General features: G+C 46.2%; 1 protein-coding gene across 1 annotated transcript in view; it reads left to right on the top strand.

Moving 5' to 3' along the window:
* The first annotated feature begins 925 nt into the window (after positions 1-925).
* cyp26b1 (cytochrome P450, family 26, subfamily b, polypeptide 1) overlaps positions 926-25,206 on the top strand; it is a 37,821-nt gene continuing 13,540 nt past the window's right edge. The window contains exons 1-2 of the mRNA XM_030431458.1: positions 926-2,261; positions 19,617-19,841. Of these exons, the coding sequence (XP_030287318.1) occupies positions 2,058-2,261; positions 19,617-19,841 (429 nt within the window). The 5' untranslated portion in view covers positions 926-2,057. The remainder of the gene's footprint in view (positions 2,262-19,616; positions 19,842-25,206) is intronic.

Below are 25,206 nucleotides of genomic sequence, written 5' to 3'. Positions count from 1 at the left end.
AAAGGGAAAATAAACAAATAAACACCTAATGAAGAAGGACAGAGTCAAAAAGAACAAGAACAATGTCAGAACAATCTGAACAATGTGTCTGTGTGAAGAGAATAAAGTGATAATCCGTAAATCAAATCACGTTCACACTGTTGGAACAACATTCCCTCTCATTCAGACAGATCTCAGCCTTTTGCCACGGACTCATTTTGGGACTAAATGATGTCAGATTGGGGACCCGAGGTCCGTGCCTTGTGTCCCATGATCCACCGGGAACGCGGACGTGAGAAGACATGAATATTGAGCAGGAGGAGCAGAGTTTTAACTGGAAACACGCGCCAGGCTCCGTGCGTAAAGGCGCGTCTTGAATCTTTGGCACCGTCTTCACTTTCTAACTAACTACAGTTAAATGTGTGATTGATTTGCAGTCTGACGCCTCGACTAGAGGACAGAAACATAGTTCCATCAGTCCTGGAGTGTGCGCAGCGCTGCTCCAGCCTGCAGGTGATTAGCTGAGCAGAGCGCACGTCCCGCACGGAGACACAAGCCGGGAACGCAACTGCAAGCTCCGCTTCTCTTTCACTGGCGCGCTGCCAGCTGCAGCACGCTCCGAGCCTCCTCTCCTCTTGCGCCGCTTGCCGCTCACTTTACACCACCCCTCCTTCTGAGAGGAGAGCGGAGGAAGAGGAGGGGAAAGAGGAGGGAGGGAGGGAGAGAGGGGAGGGGGGTCCTCCAGGAGTTGAAAGAGGTGGAGCAGAGGGGGAGGGATGGAGGGAAGGGAAGGGGAGGGGAGTCTCTCTCGCTCTGTAGCCCGGCGCTGGAGTGAGGGAGGTGGGGTGGGGTAGGAGGGGGGCGACGGGAGCCCTTGGCCGCCTATTCGCCTTCCAGTTGCCTCCGCACTATATAAACACTCATTGGTGCCTCTGGCTTGACGCACACACGCACACGCACACACACACACACACACACTGAGGGTGACTTGTATAGGCAGCCAGAGAGAGAGAGAGAGAGAGAGAGAGAGAGAGAGAGAGAGAGAGAGAGAGAGAGAGAGGAGCGCTCTCAGAAACAGAAAGGTACACAGAGAAGAGAGTGGACGACAGAAAGTAAGAGAAGCAGAAGGAGGACGGTAGCTCCTGAGCATCTCCTGCGCACCTTTTCACTCACGGATCTTAAAAAGTCTGCACTCTGCTTTACCTTCCTCGTGCTTGTTTCCAGACAGAGATTAAAACTTTTTTAGGGGGTAAAGAGGCTCTTTTTCTTTTTCTTTTTTTAGAAAAAGAACATTTTTTGAGGAGAGAGACGCGATTCCTGGAAGACTTTTCCTTCATTTTTCCCCCCCAAACCAAGTCTTTCCATCCCTCGAGAAGTTTTAAAAAAGTTAAAGCCCTCGTTAGTTCCAGGACTCGGCTTCACTTTTTCCACGTGTCCCACGCTGTCCCCCAGCTTTTGACATAAACGTGTCACCTTGAGAGATTTTTTTTTTGTTGAAAGAAAAAGAAAAAAACCCTTCATTTTTAAAGTCACTGACCCACAAACGAGACCAAAAATGAGATTTCAAACATCAGGACAGTCCCCAGCCTCGTGTGATTGTTGTCCTCAGTGCTTAAATCATTAAAACAAAAGTGAGTTTTAATGGTTTGATTTTTTTCCACTTTACGCGCTGAGGTGTGACACAGACAGAGACGGGGAGCCTGGCAGCGCTGCTCACCTGTAGCATCTCCTCCGCTCAGCCGACACTTTTGATTTGCACTTTTTTTTTGTTTTTACGCACAGAAACGCCACTTTTGTGACCATTTGAAGAGGAGAGAGATTCAGTGTGTCTGAAAGCAAAGCTCCCCTCACAGAGTTCATTCATTCTGACAAACACAACCGCCTGTTGTCACTTGCAGAGGGCTTTTGGAGTGCGTAAAGGAGCGCTGCGCTTTTACGCAAAAAAAAAAAAAAAACCTTCCAAAAACTTGGATCGAGATTTACACATTTTTCCACCAAAGTCTAAAAAAGCTTCAGCGCAGCTTTTTTTTTTGAGACTCGTCCAGAGCTCCAGAGAGACCGACGGGCTCTCCATCATCATGCTGTTCGACAGTTTCGACCTCGTCTCGGCTCTGGCCACCCTGGCCGCCTGCCTGGTGTCCATGGCGCTGCTCCTCGCCGTGTCCCAGCAGCTGTGGCAGCTCCGGTGGACGGCGACGCGGGATAAAAACTGCAAGCTCCCCATGCCCAAAGGATCCATGGGCTTCCCTTTCATCGGCGAGACCTGCCACTGGCTTCTGCAGGTAAGCGCGCCCTCGGGGCGGGGAGGGGGGCAGACACGGCGTCTGGGTCAGCGCGGGTCCCGGTGTCCGCGGGGACGGAGCGGGACTCTGATACAAACAGTCTGATCTTTACTTTCTTTGATTCTTTTAGACTTTCATACGTCTTTTTTTGTTGCATTTTGAAGTTTCATTCATTAGATTTCTACACGTTCTCGCTGCAGTGCGCTCCTGTAACGGATCTATTCCTGGAGCGTGGAGTCACTGATGAGTTAGTCAGCACCGGGACACTGAGCTTATCTTGATATCGAGAGTTTTAATCGCTACTATTGCACTTTTTACACACTTTGTGGTGCTCTTTTTTTAATATGTGAACGCAATTTAGTGCATTTTCCACCAGATTTATTACTTTTCTCACCACTTTTATCAGTGTTGGCTCCACGTTTCATGACGCCGAGTGTTGAATCTGCTCATCAAGTCTCACCAGAGTTTGATTAATCGCGATCTTCCTGTAAATTGTGTGTCTTTGAGTCAATTTGAGCCGGTTCATCCTCCTCCTGCGCGCCCGTGTCCGCGCACAGCCACACACACACACACACACGAGACTTTTCGCTTCACTTTTGATTAGTTTAAAAGCCTGTAATCAATCCCTCGCTCCACTGTGGCTCCATCGGGCGATCGGATCAGTGTTTATTTCATTATCATCTCAGACGGGAGCGCGTCGGGTCAGCCGGCTGCGGCGCGACTTTCCCTGCAGTCAGGCTGATAGGATATCGCTCATATCTGATGTGGAGGCTATCAGTCAAATGCAGGAGTGATTGTGAAGTCTTCTTTCTTTAAGACTTTAAACACTGAACTTTAATTTGAGTGTGCAGACATGACAAGAATGTGCTGATTACTCGGGAAGGTGAAGGAGGGGAGAGAAAGTTTCGTGCGTAAAAGGGTGAAGGGTGAAGGTGAGGGTAAAGTGCGCACCCCTTCTTTTTTTTCTCTCTCCCTCTCCTGCTGCTTCGCTCCCTGCGGACTCATCCTTGGCTGCATCCGAGGAAAGTTTCCCAGCATGCTGCATGTTTCTGAATCATTACAAGCGGATTGACAGGCGGTGTAAAGCTGCAGGGGGAAAAAAAGGAAAACCCCCTGAGAGGGATGGTGATCATTTACAGGAGAGTTTGCTCCAAAAGTTGAGGATCTAACGTGTAATTGTCTCCTCATCAGTCAGGAAAAGTCAAACAAGTGTGCAGAAGGGACGATTAATCTTTATTGATTTAAAGATGGGAGCTGAGATTCTGGTATTTGGACCCCACCGGGCTCCACACGAGTCCCGCCGCTAAGCAGCGCTTGTCAGCGCGCACTGATGGCTCCCAGGAGCGCCTCCGACAGGGAGGGTGGAGGAGGTGGAGGAGGAGGTGGTGGAGGGGGTGGCAGATTAAAAAAAAAAAGAGAGACAGAGCTGGAGGAGAGAAAGAGAAAAAAACGGGAGAAAAAAGGTCTGTACGCGCGGAGGCACGGGGCTTGAACTCGCGGTGCTCCTCTCCGTTACAATCTGACACCGAGCGAGACGCGTTCCCGGAATGCGAGCGAGGAGCACGGCCAAGTTTCTGGAGGGAGGCGGGGGTGGAGGGGAGTGGAGGAGGTGGAGGAGGGGGGTGTGTGTGTCAGTCAGATAGAGGGAATGAAAGGCTGAGAGTGTCTCCACGAGAGCGGTTTTTATGACCTGATCTGAATGAAAACGCCTCAGAAACGTTGTCTGACAGAGAGACGCAGGATCAGCCGGAGGAGATGCAGATCTGATGGGAGCTCGCTGCCCAGATGCTGCTTCATGTCTCAGCTCCCAGTCTGATGCCTGACTGCGCCTGCAGACGAGGTGTCAGAGAGGAGAGAGAGAGAGAGAGATGATGATGTTTTGGTTTTCTTTTGCACCAAATAGTCTTGATTAAGAGTGTCAGAGTAAAACCAACATGGCTGCAGACGGAACACGGCGTTTGTTTCACGTCATGACATCAAACACAGCCCCTGAAGTGGGGCGTTAAAGAGCAACTCCACCAGATTTTACCACACTGAGGTGTGTTTAAAGGTCTGCACAGGTGAAAAGGGTTAGGTAGGTTAGCTAGTAGGTTAAAGCAAGTGATGTCACTGAGTGGCCCAGTTGCATCGTGGGTAATGCAAGGGCAGCCTTTAAAAAGCAGCCTACTGTTTTAGATTTGCTCTCTGATACAGCAGAACCAAAGATATCAGCTGTTTTATTCCAAGTATTCTACTTCCTTTCCAGAACACAGTGCCTACATTACCCAGAATGCAACTGGCTGTGTTATCCTTTGAGGCGTTTTTGAGTCGAGATCTCGTTTACGAAACTAAAGGCTGTTCTATTAAATGGGTCGACACAGTTGTTAATGAAATTGTGGTTTGATTTGATACCTAAACGCACAATGAACTGATTTTCTCGCAACGTTAGATCAGCGGATTGAAGCTGTGAACACAACTTTGATGTTTTTAAGTTGATGTGGCGCTCTTGTTACCAAACAGTCGTTTATTTGAATAGACTTGCACCATGCACAGGGCAAGTTTCTGGCACACATTCATACGCTGACGGCAGAGGCTGCGATGCAACACATTCTAATTTGGGGGAGTAATTTGCAGGTTGGAGACACTTTGACATGCAGCTAGAGCCGGGATTGAACCATCAACCTTCTTGATTATAGGAAAGGACCTGCTCTACCTCCTGAGGCACCGCCGCCCCCAAATCAAGCAAATATGAAGTAACACCATCTTTATTTAGAGTCGTGTTTCTCTCTCTTTTTGCTCCATTTTTGGTCTCCACCACCAAATCCTGAAGGAGTGAGTTAAATCGATGCTATGAGATCGGCAAAACTGAGCGAAGTCGTCGCTAGGGAGCTAAATAATGATGTGAAACTCATTACAGCTGCTTTAGCGAAAGATTATAATCTTTGCTCCTTTGTTTAAAAGTATCTAAACACTGAGTTGTAGATCGTGTGCAAACAAAAGACAGATTTGTTGTAGTAGAACTTCAGTTTCTGAGTAGTGAAACTGCCAAAAAATACCTTTTTCATGCATCTTGAACATGTTCAAGCTTCTTTAGTTTCTTTTTCTTTACTCCCTTGTTCTCGCACTCCGTCTCCTCTTCCAGATTTCCTACATAAACACTCTTTCTGTTTAAATGTGAGTTTATATACATACGGTATATATTTTTAACTACACACACACACACACACACACACACACACACACACACACACGAGCAGCAGCAGAAGCACATTTTTGTGACGGATCCATTTTAAAGCGATCCGCAGTTAGGAATAGTTTTATGGTCACTCTGCCAGAGACCTGTCTGCTCTCATTAGGAGCCAGAGCTTTGTGAAGGGCCGGTGCCAAGCAGGAGCATTACTACCACACACACACACACACACACACACACACACACACGGATGTAAACACACAATAGTTATGTTTCCATAGAGGTGCATGGACGTCCACATGCAACATTTAACTGTACGTTCATTTAAATGTTTGATTTATGAAACACGAGCATGAATCCAAATTGTTCGTTATGCTTAAACATCAACTCGTACCACATTTTTAATAAACTTTACCGAAGAGTGATGTCGCTGCTTTTACAAGAAATTTTTATTTTTTTGATAAAATAAGTTTGGTTAAATCTGTTTTTTGGGGGTTAAAACATACGTATTAAAAGTTACGTATGCAAAGTTTGCAGCTGTTCAGACCAGAAAATTAATGTAACTCAGTACATTTACTCAAGTACTTTAAGTAAGAACAACTTTAAGGTAGGCTACTTGTACGTTATTTGTTTTTTGCTACTTTATTCTTCCACTCCACGACATGTTGGAGGCAAACATTCGACTTTTTACTCGACTACATGTATCCAATAACTTAAGTTACTAGTTACTTTGCAGATTACTGATTACAATCTGCATCAGAGTCAAAGTAAATACTTTTATATACAATTGGATTATCAGAAAAATGCTAAATGTCGGATCTGATAATTGGTCGATCCAGAGTATAAAACCTACACAATGATGGAATGTAACGAGTAGAAGTACATTTACTCAAGTACTTTGCATAAAATACAGTTTTGAGGAACTTTACTTGAGTGTTCCCATTTTCTGTTGCTTATACTTCCACTACGATAGAATCAGATATTGTACTTTGTACTCTACTACATTTATTTTTCATAACTTTAGTTACATGTCGAATCAAATTTAGTTTATCAGCAAACAGATTAAAAAAATATTAATAACCATATCAGATACTTTGAGACTTTTACTCAAAGATTACTAATACAGTTGACTTTTACTTTCAACAATGTCGTATTCGATCACAATATCTTTACTTTCAGCAAAGAGACACAAAATGGCGTCAGTTCATTCCTGATTTTCCTGAAACTTCAAGATGAAGATTTGTCCGATTTGAAGTTAAACTCAAACATCCGACATCTGAAACTTCCTCAGCAGCAGAAAACCTACAAATCGGAGGTCAGGCCAAAAGAATAAAGTGGTTTCTAAGAAGAAAACATTCACATTTAACGTAATATACAGAATTTTGTTCAACAACGTACAAAGTTTAATGTCTGGATTTCATGCAGTTACCGTCTGCTGCCACTTGGGGTCACCAACGTGCAAAGTTCCCGGATGTGGTTTCTAATTAATTGATGGTTGAATATGGAATAAAAAACAATCTTGCACTAGTAGTGACACTAATAAAGGTAGCTAATGGAGTGTCCTAAGGATTCTGGGTAATGGAGTTACTCTCTTCCCGCTGCAGCGTCAAATTACGATATCGACACACGGACTCGTATTCTGGACACAACTTCTCCTGAGCCGGTCCTGATACTTCTCTCTCTGTCACACACACACACACACACACACACACACACACACACACACACACACACACACACACACATGCGGTGCAGACAGGCTGGACTGAATCTGGGTCAGACCAGAGGAAATGAACACATGGCACTGAGACTCAGACTGTACTGTGTGTTTGTGCGATTTAAGTTTGTGAATGAGCCCGAGCCAGACACACACACACACACACACACACACACACACACACACACACACACACACACTGCAGATTTCTATGCAGAGGATGCAACATGTCATCAGTGATCGTTTCCTCTTCTTATAATCAGTCACATTTCGCCTTCAGCAGTTTGGACAAATGTTAACTTCATCTCACACACACACACACACACACACACACACACACACACACACACACACACATATATACTGTACACACACACACACACACACACACACACACACACACTAATGCGTTGTCCCTGTGTCTGCCAGCCTGTCTCTTGTCTCTGTCTGTCTGCAGTGATGAAGTGTAAATGACGGTGGGCAGAGTAATAACAGTCCTGCAGAGCAAACACTCTCTCATCTCACACAGTGATGACAGCTCCCTCTCTCCCTCCCTCTCTCTACCTCCCTCTCTTCTTCTTCTTCTTCCTCTTCTTCTTCTCCTTCTTCTTCTACAACACCTGTCCCGTCCTGTCGTCTCCGGCTCTCTCTGGCAGCACAGACAAACCAAAGTCCTTAATATCGAACAGGCTGTGTTTTAACGGGTGAACTCGTCCTTTACTCATGGTGCCTTCAAGGGCAGTCGTCTTTATGAGAACAGTTCATTTGGATGAGCGTATAATCCTGTTTTCACAACTTTGCTAGTGGGAAATCTCTGAGAGCTCCAATCGCGGATGTTTACATCAGCGTTTGATATTACGTAGGAAAATTCTTCTCAGGACTGATGACGCCACTCAAAGATGCAACATGTAACATTTCCTCGTCTAAATGTCTATAAATGTCTCGACCTTTCTTATATATGTTGTCGACTTGAGCACCTACATTATACCAAATGTTTCCAACAATGTTCAAACCCAGAGAATCTGTAATTGTGTATTTCGTTTGGTCGCCTGTCGCTATGACTCTTAGGAAAACATCAGCTTATACGTCAGAGCGTGAGGAAGGAAGTTAGTGACAAAAGACAACAACTCCCACGATGCCACTCTACTTCACGCCTTTGTTTTGTTTTGGTTGAGAGACATCTAGCGGCAGAAACACGTCCTGAGTGTTTACAGCAGATTATTTTGGGTGTTCAGCTCGACATCAGCGCCACAAGTCGCATCTGAAGGCAGCGTTTTATTCTGGCAGTCAGAATGCAGTTGTGTTGTAACGCGTGTAACATTTCTCTGTTTGTTGGCGGCGTCACAGCTGATTTACTTTATGTCTCAATCAGCTGTTTGGCGCTCGCTCACTTTGTATGTTTTGGCATAAACTTCACTTTCGTTATCCTGGATATGAAAACTTGACGGTGTCAAACGGAGGTCGGAGTCATACGGGAACGCTGATACTTTATCAAGAATGACTTTCAGCCTTGGCGATAAACCCCTCTTCTTCTTCTTCTTCTTCTTCTTCTTCTTCCAGCTGAAATCTCCGAGACAAAGTGCCGATTCAACCAGGAAAACAGACGACTGGTTGTTCTCTTGGTCGACATAAACGTGATCCAGTCCCTTCGAATATGAGAAAATGCAACAAACGCAGCAGGAAATATTAATAAATCCTTTATTAAAGTGGCTAAATCGTTAAAAAAGCCAACATGAGTCGACCGCTGCGTCTTCGTCGGGGCTCAAAATAAACAGATTTGACCATTTTGAATAATGAAATGTTTTGTTTTAACGGTCGCAGCTTCGAATGACGCGACTGGAAAAGATCTGAATCCTAAACCTCCTTTTTACGACGATCGTAAAAGAAAAATCATCATGACCGAATCGTGGTCGGTTTTCCAGCCCGACTCGAACATGTGGAGATCTTTGTTTTCTAGGCGGATTGTTCCTTTAACCAGCTCAGACAGAGCCGGGATTGTGAGGCCCGGTGGCTTCATCTGTACCGAGGTTCCATTACTGCGGTCCAGCTCGCTGTGTGCTGCATAGCTGCGGTTACACAGTCCTGACGCACACACACACACACACACACACACACACACACACACACACACACACACGGTAAATGGAAATACTATGAGTGTATGAGCACATATATGTAAGCTACACACACACACACAGACACACACAGACACACACACACACACACAGCGCACGTGCACAGAAGTGTGTGAGCTCAGTCCGATCATATTACAAATGATTTAACTCTTTCTTTCTTCATTTCTTTCTTTCTTGTCGAGTGTGTGTGTGTGTGTGTGTGTGTGTGTGCATATGTGTGTGTGTGTGTGTTTGTGTGTGTGTGTAACGGTGTTAACATTCAAGGCAGGACCCTTGAACCTCCGAGGACTCGTCTTCTCACACCCCTCCAAACCTTTAATCCAAGCACATCTCGTCTGAACATCGTTCGGATGTTTTGTGTCTTTTTCTTTTCATTCGTCGATCAATAAAGAATATTTCGACGTGTTTCTGTGACTTTTCCTCCTATAAGACGTGTTTTTTGACCTTTTACGTCTCTTGCATTTTCGCGTGAACGTTGCATCGTTCCTGTATCGCCGTTTCTTCCGTCGTCGTAGTTTTCTTTAAAAAAATCATGTCTTCTTTCTTTCCACTGACTCCTCCATCCCTTCATCAGCCTCCGCCTTCATCTCCCTCCATGTTTTCATCTCCCTCCACTCAGAAAATTGTTGCTAAAGGACAAATCGGTCGCTTTAACTCGATACAATCTCAAAAAGAAACCCGGCAACAAATCAAAAAAACCTGTTCTTGGTAAAAGTATCGCTCCACAACTCGCTTTTTATCTTCCTCTGTTCTCCATCTGTCCATCCATCCCTACCTTCCTCCTCCTCCTCCTCCTCCTCCTCCTCTTGTTCAGATTAGCAGGAGGTGCTGGCAGCGCTCTCCCTTGCCCCTTCTTTCACCCCGAGAACACACTGCTCCCTCCTCCAGCCCTGTTGTCCTGGGCCGAGTATAGAGCACAGCGCTAAGCCCTTCTTTCTCAATGAGTGTGTGTGTGTGTGTGTGTGAAACCCAGATCCCATTTTCTTTTTCTTTGACCACTAACAAACTCTGCATGTGTGTGTAAACGCTAAAAGGACAACGGCAGATTTAATCGTTTTTATCCCACTGACAACAAATCAGTCCATTCAAACTTTCAGTTTTAAAAGAAGGTGAATTTATTCCCTTAAAAACCCGGTCAGGTGGAGTAAACAGAGTGTTTTTTGGGGGTTTTACCAGTTTTAAACTTTGTATACACGCGTAAACGCTCAACGGATGACGCCGTAATCACTCTTTTCTTATCCCATCATCAAGAAATGTCATAAAAAGACCAAACTGAGCTGTTATTCTGTCCCCTAACGCACCGATCGCGAAGCTGTTCGCTTTAATGTCTACTTTCTTTTTATAAAAAAGGCTCGGTAACATCCAAAAACACCTGACGATTGTAGTTTTTAGCAAATGTTAGTCAAGTTACAGTAAAACGTGTTTGTTGGGGACTATTTCATGCAGCGGATGAACACACATTTGGTGTTTTTGTACATTTTTACAGCTGCTTCCATCTTTCTTTTTCTTCTGTTTATTCTTATTTTAAGAAATGTCCTAAAAAGACCAAAGCGAACGTCGCGTCACTCCGTTTCTTCGCCTCTTTGCCCAACACTTAAAACACAGCTGTCCTGAACCTGTTCACTCAAACAAAGCTCCGTATTTTCCTTAACATCTTGGGCGTTGTAGTTTTTATGAAACGTTGCTCAAACTGGAGGAAATCCCACGTTTGTCGGGGGACTATTTCCAGCGGCGGATGAATCCACGTTTGCTAATTTTGTGTGTATTTACAGCAAACTTGTTATAAGAAACAACATCCAGATCTCTACGTGAGTTTACGGAGCTCCACACTGTGTTTCTGTATTCAGTTGTAGTTCAGTGTGTGTGTGTGTGTGTGTGTGTGTGTGTGTGTGTGTCAGGGTATTAGCTGGGGTCCCGGGGTGAGTGCTTAGAGAGTTTTGAACAACCGTAATCTCCCTCCCTATAATGTCCCCGGGTCAGGGGCCAACCCCTCTCTCTCTCCCGCTCCCTCTCTCCCTCCCTCCACCATTCTCCTGGTTTCTTGGCTGAACTATCCGAAGCCCTTCTCCGTTAATCCGTCCCTTTTGAAAAACGAGCACCCTTCGCCATCTCCCCGCCTCCTCCGCCACGCTCGGCGCTCGCTTTCTCTTGCCCCGCTTTCTGGCGCTCACCTCTTTCACACTTTTTTTCTTTCCCTCCTCCGCCTTCATTCTTTATCTCTTCTTCTCTTTTCTCTCTCTCTCCTCCCGTCTTTTTCCCTTTTCCCTTTCTCTCATCCCGCTTTTCTTATTCCCTTCCCCGTTTTTTTCTCTCCCCCTTTTCTCTGTCTCTCTGATGTGGTGGCGTGACCGCAAAGGGACGGGGTTCATTGTCGAGTCGAGGACCTATCGTACCATTCAGACACACACACATATTAAAACTCACACACTGGTTCCTTGGTATCTCTGGCACCGGCTGAATGATTGACGGCTGAAAAGAAAGAAGGAATTCCCTCACAGCCTTTGACCTCGTTTCCTCCCTCTCGTCCTTCTCCGGTGCCGCTGCTGCTCTCTCGCTCCTTATGTTCAACCTTTATCTCAGTTACAGTCTCAGTTTATCACATATATTTGCCTTTTTTCCGAGAAAGTCGGTCAAAGTCGAGCACGTGGACGCGATCGAGACGTTCTTTCGTCGAAGCACGTTGAGTTTCTGTTGTGTGTACTTGAACTTGAGAATAACTTCAGCGCCTGCAGTGAGAGGAAAGTAATCTGCATCTTTGCACAAGCGCTTGATCGATTTGGTTTGTGTGTTTTTAGGGTTCCAGTAAATATGGAGGGCGAGTTAACTAATGTCTGATGTTACTGAAAGTCCATTTATGGCCCAAAAGACGACTGCGGTTGAATCTGCAGGGCGACATCTTTGACGGGTTTTCAGACGAATTCTCGTTCAAAATAAAACAGAAATAAAATCAAATTGACGCCAATGACTTGCAGAAACGATCGCTCTGAAATTGTAAAAATGGGAGATCTGGGTTAGAAGATTTAATTTATTTTAAAAAGAAGAATTTAAACGATGGCGCCCGAGGTGGGACGAGGCTCGATTTTTGACCTGCAAGACATTTTTTAGCTGATTTAAAAAGTATACATAATTTGGTTTAATGTTGTTAATTTTTTGTGAGGTTCGTTTTTATAATCTGACACAATCTGGTCAATTAAGGGAAGTTGGGATCTCAAATACTGTTTTGTTGCTTTGGGATTGTAGGATGGGTCGGGCAGCCAGTCTTGTCGGGCTGGGGATGAAACTCGAAGGGTGTTTTGGTTTTAGCTCATGGACCAGCGTTAAGTTTTATTTCTTATAAGAAGAAGGGAATATTTTCGGGAACACGTCATGCATGAACAAGCTTTCAGGCTCGTCGATGCGTACGTACAACGTATGAAGGAGTTTAACAACGACGACACAAAATAAAATCCAAACTTATTCCCTTTCATCACCTAATCTATCTATCTCAGAAAATGACACTTCATCGTCTGCTTAGTTGCTGTCGTTCACTTCCTGCTTCTGTTTTCCCATCAGCCTCTGCTTCTCCCTCTGAGCAGTCACCCTAATATTTCTCTTTTATAACTGCAGCTCTCTCTCTCACACACACACTCGCTGTCCCCCTCGCTCGCCCCGTGTGTGTGTGTGTGTGTGTGTGTGTGTGTGTGTGCTGGTGGAGCGGCGGCGTTGATCTGAGTAAACATAATTAGCTGTGTTTTTTTGTCTTGCCCTAATAAAAGAGTCATTTGTTGGACATTTCCACTGCGCTACAAAGAGGACATTTATAAGCCCGGGCCCAGGTTCGCCCCCAGGCCAACCCCAACAGAACAGACGGGGGTATTTTTAGCACGGCCCGCCGCTCGCTAGCTAGCTCTGCTCGGACGGTGTGTGTGTGTGTGTGTGTGTGTGTGTGTGTGAGGAGTGTGTGTTTGTAGAGAGAGAGAAAGAGAGAGAGAGTGAGGGAGATTTTAAAAGATTTTCTGTGATCACGGTGGCATTTGTCAGAAATCTCGAGTGAATATGAGTGTGCATCGAAAGGGTTTGTGTGTGTGTGTGTGTGTGTGTGTGTGTGTGTGTTTGGATGGCGTGTGTGGAAAATCCTCCTCCTCCTCCTCCTCCTCCTCCTCCTCCTCCTCGTCCTCCTCATCCTTCTCCTCCTCCTCCTCGTCCTCCTCCTCCTTCTCCTCCTCCTTCTCCTCCTCCTCCTCCTCGTCCTCCTCCTCCTTCTCCTCCTCCTCCTCCTCCTCCTTCTCCTCCTCCTCGTCCTTCTCCTCCTCCTTCTCCTCCTCCTCCTCCTCGTCTTTCTCCTCCTCCTCGCTCCCTCCTTTATTGTGCTTCTTGTAAAATATCTGATAAATCTGCGTTCAAAAAATATAAAAAGGGAGTCTGTGGAAGCTGACATCGCCGCCGGCTACAAGACCGGCACACACACACAAACGCACACGTGAAGATGAAACCACTCTACTTCAGGAAAACTTAATTTGGTGTGTGCACGACCTTTAACCCCGACATGACTTCTATCTCTGACCTTTTACATCGGACGACGCCTCAGGGTCACGTTTGAACCGACAGTCGCGGTTCTCGACCCGCAACGCCGCCGGGTTCATCTCTACCTGAGCGTGAACGGAGAGTTTTGGGTCGACACGGACACACAAGTTGAGGAAGTCGGGACAAAGGTCGTCGTGTGCCGTCGTCACAAACCAAACGGCAAAGACGTGGAGGAAGTACGAAGCTACGAATCTTTGATGAAAGTTGGAGACTCTGAGGTTAAACTGAGGGTATCGCTGAACATTGAGATCCCTGATTGTAAACTCAGAGGAAACTCACCGTAAAAACACTTAAAAGAATATTTAAACCTTAAGTTTAACGGAGACTGTCGCTGACGTTACAGCTGAGGGAGGAAACATCCCAAACACGCTCTTTAATTCAGCTGTAATGTCACCTAACGACTCCCTGATATCTACTCATACCTGCACTTCTGATACCTGAGCACATTTAACATAACGTTCTTTAAGATTGTCTCACCACCTGCTTCACAAACAGCAGCGTTACGTTCCCGTGAGGCTCAGAAACGCTCAGATTTTTCCGGGGTCGCTCACGTTTACAGCCGTGCACACATGATGTTTTTGTGCCTCCTCAGCCGGCTCGCGCTCCCTCTGAGTTGCCTGGTAACACATCCACAAGAAGAAGAAGAAGAAGAAAGAAGAAAAGCTCTTAAACTTTATGCCCGCCATCATTAAGAGAAACCTCTTTACGGTTTTCAGCTCACATCAGAGTTTGTTGCCTGTGACCTCGGCGGTTAGGATCAGCCGTAATGTTGTGGCAGCAATTTTGGTTTCGTGGGTTTTTTTTTTCTTTTTCTTTTCTCTTTTTTTTTTTTTTCTCGGTGAAACTGAGCGAGTGTTTACGGTGACGGCTCCTCCGCTTCACTGCAGTTTGGAGGGAAAGTGTGTGTTCAGCGTGCGCAATCAGTGTGAAGCCGTGACGCCTGCGTCTCCTCGGCGACGTCTGTGACTCTCTCTGTGTGTGTGTGTGTGTGTGTGTTGTGATCCCGGCGTGTGCGGTTATGTACGTGTTCTCCTGCAAGAGAAGTGTGGCGTCATTACATCACAACTTTTCCATGCTTTCGCTCAGTGTGTGTGTGTGTGTTTTGCCAGATTCGGGAGGGGGGGAGGGGGTGTACACTTCTCACCTTTTATGCTAAATGTCATCCAGACCACACCCCTGGCACGCACGCACACACACACACACACACACACACACACACACACACACACACACACACACACTCGTTTATTTTAGTGTAACTTTTGTGTGAGACAGATGAAAACCTTCAGGGGATCCTGCCAAAAAAGTGTGTGTGTGTGAAAAGAAAATAGAGAGAAATGGAAAAGAGAAAATGTAAGAGGAGACACACACATAATGCACGTAGCCGCTAACACACACACACACACACACACACACACACACACACCACAAAAAGTACACAATCGGTCCAATCTGATGCTGTATCTTGGAGTGTGAAAGGGAGCCTTGTCTGGCTGCCTGAGGAACTCCCTTCGAATTGGACTTTGTGTGTGTGTGTGTGTGTGTGTGTGTGTGTGTGTGTGTGTGCGTGTGTGTGTGTGTGAGCAGGCCTGCCAGGCAGACATACTAAACCACTCGACATCCATGTGGCAGCAAAATGTAGCTTGGAAAACAAGCCCACTCTGACACGCACACACACCCCCGAGGGCTCCAGAGGCCAGCCGGCGACCTGGTGTGTGTGTGTGTGTGCTAATATGTGTGTGTGTGTGTGTGTGTGTGTGTGTGTGTGCGTGCCACAGTAAAAAGAGGAAGTGTACAGGAGCTGTGAAAACAGTTCAGGTCAACAGTTTGTACCCAGACAGATCGACAGAGCGAGAGAGAAAGAAATGTGAAGGAATGACGGATAAAAGACGGAATGTTTCTTTAAAAATACACCCTGAAAAAGAAAAATCAACACGATCGGCCACGTTTAGGTGGTTATTTCCAGAAGCTCTGCTGAAAGTCTGCGTCAGAAAACAGTCCTGTGTTACTGCGAGCCACTAAAAGTCGAAGAGAAGTTTGATTTCTGGTCGTGATCCTGCAGCGTTTGACAGAAACGAGCTGAATATATATAAAACAACGTCTTAATCTCAGCATCTGAAGTAGCTTAGCGGCGCTGACAGACGTGGCGGGGCGCGTCGGGCCGAATGCTAATTAGCAGCATTCTTCATCTATAAAAGCCGTCTGGCAATCAGAGTTTTTTTTCAAAGCGACATGAAACGGCGACGCGGAGCGAGCTGCAGAGAGGTCGAAAGCATCTGTGCTCAATTTAGTTCACACACACACACAGAGGAGCGACGGTGAAGAGCCGAGGTGAAGAGCCGAGGTGACCAGCTGAGGCGAGGAGCCGAGGTGAAGAGCCGAGGTGACCAGCTGAGGCGAGGAGCCGAGGTGAAGAGCCGAGGTGACCAGCTGAGGCGAGGAGCCGAGGTGAAGAGCCGAGGTGAAGAGCCGAGGTGACCAGCCGAGGCGAGGAGCCGAGGTGAAGAGCCGAGGTGAGGAGCTGAGGTGAGGAGCTGAGGTGAAGAGCCGAGGTGAAGAGCCGAGGTGAACAGCTGAGGTGAAGAGCCGAGGTGAAGAGCCGAGGCGAGGAGCCGAGGTGCGTCGTCAGGACGAGGAGGAGAGGGATGAGCTGCAGGGACAACAAGAGGGGAGAGACGGTGGCGACTCGTCTCTCCTTCAGGGCGGGATGACGGGAATTCAGACATATTAAAAAAACTAATGTTCAACTGAAACACGTGGAGACAAAAACAAATGCACGCGGACACGTTCAGCTAGAAGCTCCGTCAAACTTTCATCATCGTTCTCTTGATGTTTCATGTTTTAGCTCCCAGACTGCTGTCACAGTTTTCAAGTGACGCTCCAGATGCATCATGGATCTTAGCTTCGTAGCTCGTAGCTTGAAACATCTGCGTTTTCGTGCGTTGGGCCGAGTTTCTGATGGTTTATTGTGGATTAATGTGCTGTTTCTATTAAACAAGAAGAAGAGACAGGAAGAAGACTGTGTTGAGTTTAATGTGTGATGAGTTACTCCCATATTTTTAAATTAACATCAAATTAACGTTAAAGATACGTCACCAAAACGTTGTTATCGGGCCTCTCTAACGATTTTACTTCCTGTATGTCTCTGATGTCATAGTGATGTCATCAGATCGGCTTAGAGACATCAGGAAGCCTGTGTTGCAAACTTGTGACGTGGAATCTGAGAGACAGGAGCGTTGCATTATGGGAAGTGTAGGATTGAAATGTTTCTGGCCTGCTGCCTCGATTTTCGACCGTTTTTCTACTAAAAAATTCACGCAGGTATGATGCCAAAACATCGGAGTGCTCCTTTAACACTCCGTTCATGCTTCCACAGCAGTTAGCAGGTAGCGTAGCCGCGTGTTTCCTTTAATTTAACAGTTTTTGGCGTCTGAGGTGGATTGCGAGCGTGCCGTACGAAGGCCTCGCTGCAGGACACCGAGCCACAAATTACAGGCTGAGGCGGCTTCACTGTGAGCTGCAGTCAGAGCAGCGCTGAGAGAGGTGTGTCTCCAACAGGAAACAAACTACCTGCTAAAATTAGTCCCTGAACACACACATAAACGTGGGCTTCACACACAGACACACACACACACACAGACACACACACATCCTGTCGGTTACAGAAGCTCTGAACGTTGATTCACTTCAGAATAAAAAGAGAAAGGAAGGAAAACATTCGCTCTTCTGCAGAAATGAAACTGTTTTACGGTTTTACAGCTCTTCATAGTGCTGCTGCTGCTGAGGCGCGTATGTTTTCACATGTTGTGTGTGTGTGTGTGTGTGTGTGTGTGTCGTACATATCTCTTTCCCCAGGAGTAAACTGGGGTCAAACCAGTTAGTGTTGTCACGGCAATTTGCAGTTAGGCCTCCGCGTGTTTGTTTGCTTTGCACGTTCTTTTTTTTTTTTTTCAGGGTGAGTTTGCAGTGTGTGTTTTCACTGTATGTGTGTGTCTAACGGTGTGTGAATGATGTGTTTGTCTGCGACTGTGTGTGTGTGTGTGTGTGTGTGTGTGTGTAACACAGTAAGCTGCCCTCCGGCTGATATATATTCTTTTCACTCAAACAGCCCATTTACAGTTCTGGGGTCGGCTCCCTCTCGCTCTGCCGTGACCCGGACCGTTTAGAGGTCAGCGTCAAAGCTGAACCCAGGTCAGCGCGCTAACTGACTCCAGCTCCGGTCCTCTGGGGGTTTGCTGACAGCCGGGCGGCTCAAACTGCGGGGCCGGGGCCTGAAACGGGCTGCGCGGCTTGTTGTAGTGGGTTCCAACGTCTGAAAACGTGGAAATTTGGGCAACTTTTGAAGCATTGCTGCCTCAAAGTGCTTTCTGAGTTCTCACTCATTTCTTGGATTACTTGTAGATTGAGGTTGAGTTTCTGTCCTCGTCTTCCTCTTTTTCAAGGGTTATCCAGCGGTTTCACGCTTCCAAATGTTGAAACGCAGGCTTGAACAGTGGTTTCTGGCTCGGCAGCACCAAATTCATTTAATTCAAGGGGTTGGGACGTTTTCCAGCCGTGTTTCAGGCATATTTTTCCTTCTGATCCACACTGAATGTTTATAACTCCGTCCGGTAGATAGACATCTAAAAATGTGGAAGACATTTGAGGAGACAGCGGCTGAAAGGGGGACGAACTGAGGCCGAACTTGACGGAGATCTTTTTACATCCACTCACTCGGCTCCTCCTGGATGAGAAATTACATTTACTGTACTCGCGGCTCGAGACGAAAAACTGTTTGGAGAACCTTTAACCTCGACTATCATCGGCCGACGCTAACGCCGAACTCAGATCACATCCTAAAGGCATCCCCCCTTAAATCTGCTCTCATTGAATTAACCTGCTGTATATGAGCTCCCTAAACATCTGCAGTATGAAGTTTACTTTAACATGTGGGGGACTCGGCTGAAAACGGGCTGTTTGGGCCCCAAACCACAAAAAGACGAGGAGGAAAAAAAAACTCACTCAGAGCTTTTAGAGGTGAAGATCAAAGCTGGAGTGAAGGTCAGATCCTCAGAGGCTGTTTTAGATTAATACAAAGCGTTAAAATACGTCTCAAACTGGAAGGTTTGGGTCTTTTTCTTCTGTCAGTCAGCATCCATAGCAAGTTAAAGGACAAGTTCACCTAAAATAGTTTTTTCTTTCGTGATAATTACGCATTTTTGTGTCACATTTCTCGCATGTTTCATCCGGTTTTCTTCTGCTGGAAGTCAAAACTGAGCTTGAAAATAAGCGGCGAGCAAGAAAAATGAAAAGAAAGTAGCAGAAAGTCAGAAGCAGGGGATGAGTGGGGATCTCCGTCAACCGAACAGGACAGGGTGGATTGTTTGGGGATTTCCTTGAAATAAAACGTCCTCCTCACACCTTCTGTTCCACGAAGGGATAAAAGGGAAATTCCACCTTCAGGCAAAATTCCTAATCATTTCCTCGACAACCTCTCTCCACCCAGCCAACCTTTAAAAGTGTCCCTTCCTTGTTACGTAAATTTAAGTCTTTATAAGGTAAATATGCAGTATGAAATACAGAAAATGTTGCCGAATTTATTAAAATAACATCAAATATTGGGTTGATTAAGATTGAATAAGTAGCAGGTGAAAAAAATGGATGTTCGCTTAAATTAGTTAATTTTTGACTGGAGTTTGGTGGGCTGAACACCCAGTTTAGCAAACTTCCGTCTTATGATTTCATGTTTCCGTTGACCTTCATGTCTCCTCTCTCTCCTCTCTCCCGTCCAGGGTTCGGGCTTCCACGCGTCGCGGAGGCAGAAGTACGGCAACGTGTTCAAGACCCACCTGCTGGGCCGGCCTCTGATCCGGGTGACGGGCGCCGAGAACGTGCGGAAGGTGCTGATGGGCGAGCACACGCTGGTGACGGTGGACTGGCCTCAGAGCACCGCCACGCTGCTGGGGCCCAACTCGCTGGCCAACAGCATCGGAGACATCCACCGCAAGAGGAGGAAGGTGAGGAAGCACACAAAGGCAGGAAAGACAGGAATACACGTGTGTGTGTGCACAGGTCGGAGGATGACAAGCCACTCTTTGACTTTTTTCTGCAGCCACGTTAAAGGAGTATTCCACTGATTTCTAGATCCAAAACTCAAAGGCTGGATTTGGATTTGCAGCGACTAATTTAGATTCAAACTGTCGAACACAGAAGCAACAAAACAGAAATGATACAGATATTTAGAGGAGCGTTTTCTTAACGGCCGGCTTGACATTGAGTGGAGGTTTGGTGGGTTTTGGCTCCCTCCCTGCACTGATGAATTAAACAATAATTAATCTACAAAATAAATTGTGTTAATTGTTTAATTGAACTAACTTTTACAGTGTAAAGCTCAAACTGTCCTTAGAGAAAGAACAGGACAGGGCGCAGCACAAATGTCTCGTCAAAGCTTCTTTAATGAATTCAACATATTAGCACGACGTCGGAAATTTTCAGCGTTATTTTCCAACTCTGCAGAACTAAAGTTGCACTCTTCGCTACATATCAGACGCTAAATATGGACGTGTTCGCCATTTTGAAGATCACAAACAGCAGTCAACGTGCCACAGATTTCAGAAAAAGGACAGATATTGTAGAATTCAGACAGATATAGAAACTCGCTGTCTTGTTTTTGCTTTTTTACTCAATTCCAAAGCTTCAGCGAGTGACGGGAGGAGCACAGGGTCGTCACGCTTTCCTCTACGTGTGCTCGTTATTTACTTTTCAGGTTACAGTGTCGCTAATTACGAGACTCTATCGAGAAGCGAGGACAGGTTCTCCCAATCGCGGATACGTGGAAGTTGTTTTTTTTTTGGGGGGGGACATCTATCACCACGGCAACGGTGGAAGCTTCGGCGCTTTGGAACATTTGGGTCAGCTCGAGCACAAACACACACATGCAGGAAAGAAAGAAAGAAAGAACATGACATCCACCGCATCTACACTACATGCAGCACACACACACACACACACACACACACACACACACTCATCAATATTCATAGTGAGACAACACACACACACACACAATGAGGAGGGTAGGACACACTCTCCTCCACACAAACACAGGGACAGAGTATCAGTGTAAGGCTATCCCGTCCTCTCCGTCTTATCAGCAGCGTTCTGGCTGCTGAAGCGTGAGAACGAGTCCTCCATCGCTCCATCCTCTCCTCCACCCAACTGCATGGAGAGAGAGGAGAGAGAGAGAGAGAGGGAGAGAGAGAGAGAGAGAGGAGAGAGAGAGAGAGGAGAGAGAGGAGAGAGAGAGAGAGGGAGAGAGGAGAGAGAGGAGAGAGAGAGAGAGAGAGAGAGAGAGGCAGAGAGAGAGAGGCCGACCCGTCTTCTTTTCCCCTCATCCTTCTCCCTGATTCTCTCTCTCTCGCTCTCTTTTCTGTGCCAGGACCATTTCAGGTAATCAGCCACTTACCTCTCCCTCCTATTATCCCCGAGGCACATACCTTCCCTCTAACACACACACACACACACACACACACACACACACACACACACACACAAAGGAGAACGAGACAAGCGAGCGAGCGAGCGGCAGAGGCTGGTGTGTTTTCCTGTAAATCACTCTCTAGTTTTCTCTCTCGTGGATCGTCCGTGGAGGAGGTGGAGGGGGGAGGAGGGGGAGAGAGAGGAAAGGAGGAGGAAGGAGGAAGGAGGTCTGGAGGCGGAGGGGAGGGGAGGGGGGGGTCAGGTTTCGTTACCGTGCTGCCCGGGGACGGTGAGGGGTCGGCTGGGTCTAATCTGGGCTCTGATCCCCTCTCCTCTCCCTGGAGACCCCCGCACTAACCTCATGTAATGACCCCTGATTAGGAAGGCTGCCTCCAACACAGCACAAAGAGGGGCTTTCTGTGGGGGCCCAACACACACACACACACACACACACACACACACACACACACGTATAACAGTACACTATAGCATATGTGCACACACACCTGAACGTTTCCCCCTCTCTCTCTCAACCCAAACAGCCAAAGAAACAGAGACGGAGGAGGCTGATGTGACTTTATAGCTGTGGGTTTTTTTGCTTAAGTAACCACGCTGCTGACGTGCCTTTGAGCAAAACCAGCAATCTGCTGCACTTCTGCACATGACCTCCGACTTTCACGAGGAGGCAGACGGGCCAAAGGAAGCAAGTTTTCTCTGCAGATTTCAATGATTTCAAGCGACGTTTGACAGAGTAGGAGTAGATTTTGTAATTACCGTATTGGCTCCAATATGAGAGCACCCAACACTTTTTTAATGATGCGACACACTCTCACACTCGTCTCGGGAAAGTTTGCCGTCAGATACTATTAAGCAGGAGAAGACAGTCACCATCGTTTAAACTCTTCCTCTCTAAAACTACAATAACACCATTAAAGCAGATGGTGAACTGAACATTTGTGCAGTCTGTCAGACTCTTTAAAAGTCTAAATTATCGTCGCCATCAGTTCGCGTTTGTATTTTTAAGGCCCTGATCATCTTTGACAGCAGAATTCATTGGCTGAGCGACTGATGATGAAGCTCAGTTAGATTTCCTCCTTGAGAAGTTGTGCTCCTCTGCAGCCTGGATGAAGCAGACTCGTCACTACGAGAGTTTCTGCCGCCTCAGTAACACCTCGGAGATTAGTGACGTGAAAAACAGGACGCAAGACACGAGTGCGTGGTTAGATTACATTCAGGCCTTTGTGGTGATGAAATTTGACTTTTTCCCCGTATAGAAAATGTCTAAAAGTTGATTAAGCATGAACGAATTTCATCCTACATCCAGTTAAAATCGCAAGCTTTTCCATTTCCCTGTAACAAAACACTTCCTGGTGAAAATCAGCCTTTACACGAGACAGAAGAAAGAGCAGATTAGCATTAGCACGTTAGCAAACACGACCAAGAAGCGACACTGATCAACTGACAGGTGCACAAACACCTGGAGAGAGAAGCAGCTCGCAGTCTGAACATGTGGAGGCTGCCGATGGAATCAAAAGTGATTTTGATGACAGGACGGACAAAAGAAAGAAATAGAGCGAGGGCAGTGTGTGTGTGTGTGTGTGTGTGTGTGTGTGTGTGTGTGTGTGTGTGTGTGTGTGTGTGTTGGCAGCGCTCCGTCCTGTTTTCTGGGTAATAAAACTGAATCAACAGACAGAAGCGAAACAACATCAACTGAGAGAAAAAAGAATGAGCGACTGGCTTACTGTCTGACCCACTGGACCAGAACTGCTCCTCCATGTGTGTGTGTGTGTGTGTGGTTTTCGTACGGAAAAACAATCTTCACACAGCACATTAGCCCTCGCTGGATCAACACAGCCAGCCAGTTTCCATATAACCCCCGTGTTAAGCTCGGAAACTAACTCTGTCGGAGAGCCACAGCGGCCTGGTTTTCCACTACGGGCCGAGCAGGGGCCGAACGGGGCCAGCCAGGGCTTTACACACCACCCTCGTCTCAAAACAACACCAGGGTCCCTTAACAAAGTGCACAATTTTGAGAACTACTGATTCGGAAGAAGCTTTATTAGCTTTGTGAAACGATGCCTACCACCAATCTTCAATCATTTGCTCCTTCTTGTAAATTCGGCGTTAAAGTCAATGCAATCAGTTCTTTCTTTGAGTAAAACACATTGTGTCTGTTTGTTCCAGCGTGTTGGCCGCACGGCTGTTGGGCTGCTGGGTAAAAATCAAGCCAAACTCTGTAAAATGATGCGTCATCACTTGATATCTGCAGGAAAACTCGTTTCCTTTTGCTCTCTTTGCCTCTTCATGAAGGTCAAAGGTCAAGGTTAAAACAACTCCAGACTCCCTTAGGAAAATGCACAATTTTGAGCATGATTGAGTCGAGGGAGGCTTTACTAAATTTTTTAAACGATGCCTATGACACATTTTTAATATTTTGGGCCTTCTTGTTGATTCGGCATTAAAGGCAATACTTTACATTTTAGTTTTGGCTGCTGCTGCCGGACAGCAACTGAGATCTGCGGTCCCTCGAGGCGCCTTCAGTCAGGTGTGAACTGATGTATTTAGTGTTCAAAATGACAAAAAACTAATTATATTTGACCTCTCTTCCACTCAGCTCTACACAGTCAGCAATACACATAATTAAGGACCGTTTCTTCACCTCACACAGTATATAAACTGACATGTACACAGTAGTAAACATGCTGACATACCCTCCGTAAGCGGAGGTGGAAAAAACGCTCCACTACACTGAAATAACAGAAGGGTGAATCCAAGTTACACACACATGCAAATACACAGTGATGTTGACAGTGGCAGCTGACGTACCTCTGTCTTTTCTGTTCCTCCGCTATTTAAAATCCCTCATTCCACCTCTCTCTCTCTCCCTCTCTCTCTCTCTCTCTCTCTCTCTCTCTCTCCACATTTTCCTTTCCCCTTGTTATTCTTGTTTTTGGAGCCGTCCCTCCATCCCTAAATTTAGGGAGGAGGAGTAAACGGAGGAGACGCGGCTCTGACCTCTGCCTCACTTCTAACGTGTTTTCTTACTGTAGGTTTTTTTTAACACCCAGTCCAACTTTCCTTCTCCGTCCTTCTACCTCTCTCAGCCCTCGTTTTTCTCTCTCTCTCTGTGTGATGGTTCCTGTGCTTCTGCTCATTACCAGTAGAGGGCACTGCCAATTCTAACTGAGCTGAAGCTCTGCGTTAGTCAGTCCCCCCTCTCGCTTCCATCAGCCTCTGAGGTCAAACTTTAAAAAAGAGATTCCTGCATGATGTGTTGTAGGAGAGTTTAAACATGGTTGGCTGCAGGTCAGGTGAATTTTATGTTCCCATTCCTGCTCAAAACCCACAAAATGAAGTACACAGTCAAAGTATTACAGTAAACAGATGCAAAATACTGCAGAGGTGAAGGTAAAAAGTATCAATTCAGCAAAATATACTATTAAACTTATTAGAATGCTGCTTTGTGTCAAAAATCTGGACTAAAGATGCCAAATTAAATGTAATATTGCCTCTGAAATGTACACAGATAAGCATGAAATACATATAAATAGAATATAAAGAAGCATTTCCCTGCTGCAAAGATGGATCGTGCTGTAAACCAGGCGGTCTGCAGCAGAAATGTCTGAAATTGTTGCTTCATGACCAGAGAAAACAGAGAAAAGGGGCTGATGCTTGAGCAGGATTGTGGTTCATATTGGACCAGCACCGCCTCGTTTTACAGTTTGATCAGAGTTTGCAGAGAGATGGCGGCACTCTGTCTTGATCCTGCAGTTTGACAATACATTTGCATAAACTTCCAACAGTGTAGCGACACAATGATATCAATGATACACCTCGATTAAGAGCCAGTACTGCAAAAAATGATCCCATGTTTTACTTCCAGCCTCTGCAAATTCCCAAAAC

The sequence above is a fragment of the Sparus aurata genome, chromosome 10, assembly GCF_900880675.1.
Source record: "Sparus aurata chromosome 10, fSpaAur1.1, whole genome shotgun sequence".
In the NCBI taxonomy this organism is placed as follows: domain Eukaryota; kingdom Metazoa; phylum Chordata; class Actinopteri; order Spariformes; family Sparidae; genus Sparus; species Sparus aurata.
Note: the sequence above shows the minus strand (reverse complement) of the source record. Positions and strands in the feature narration are given on the sequence as shown.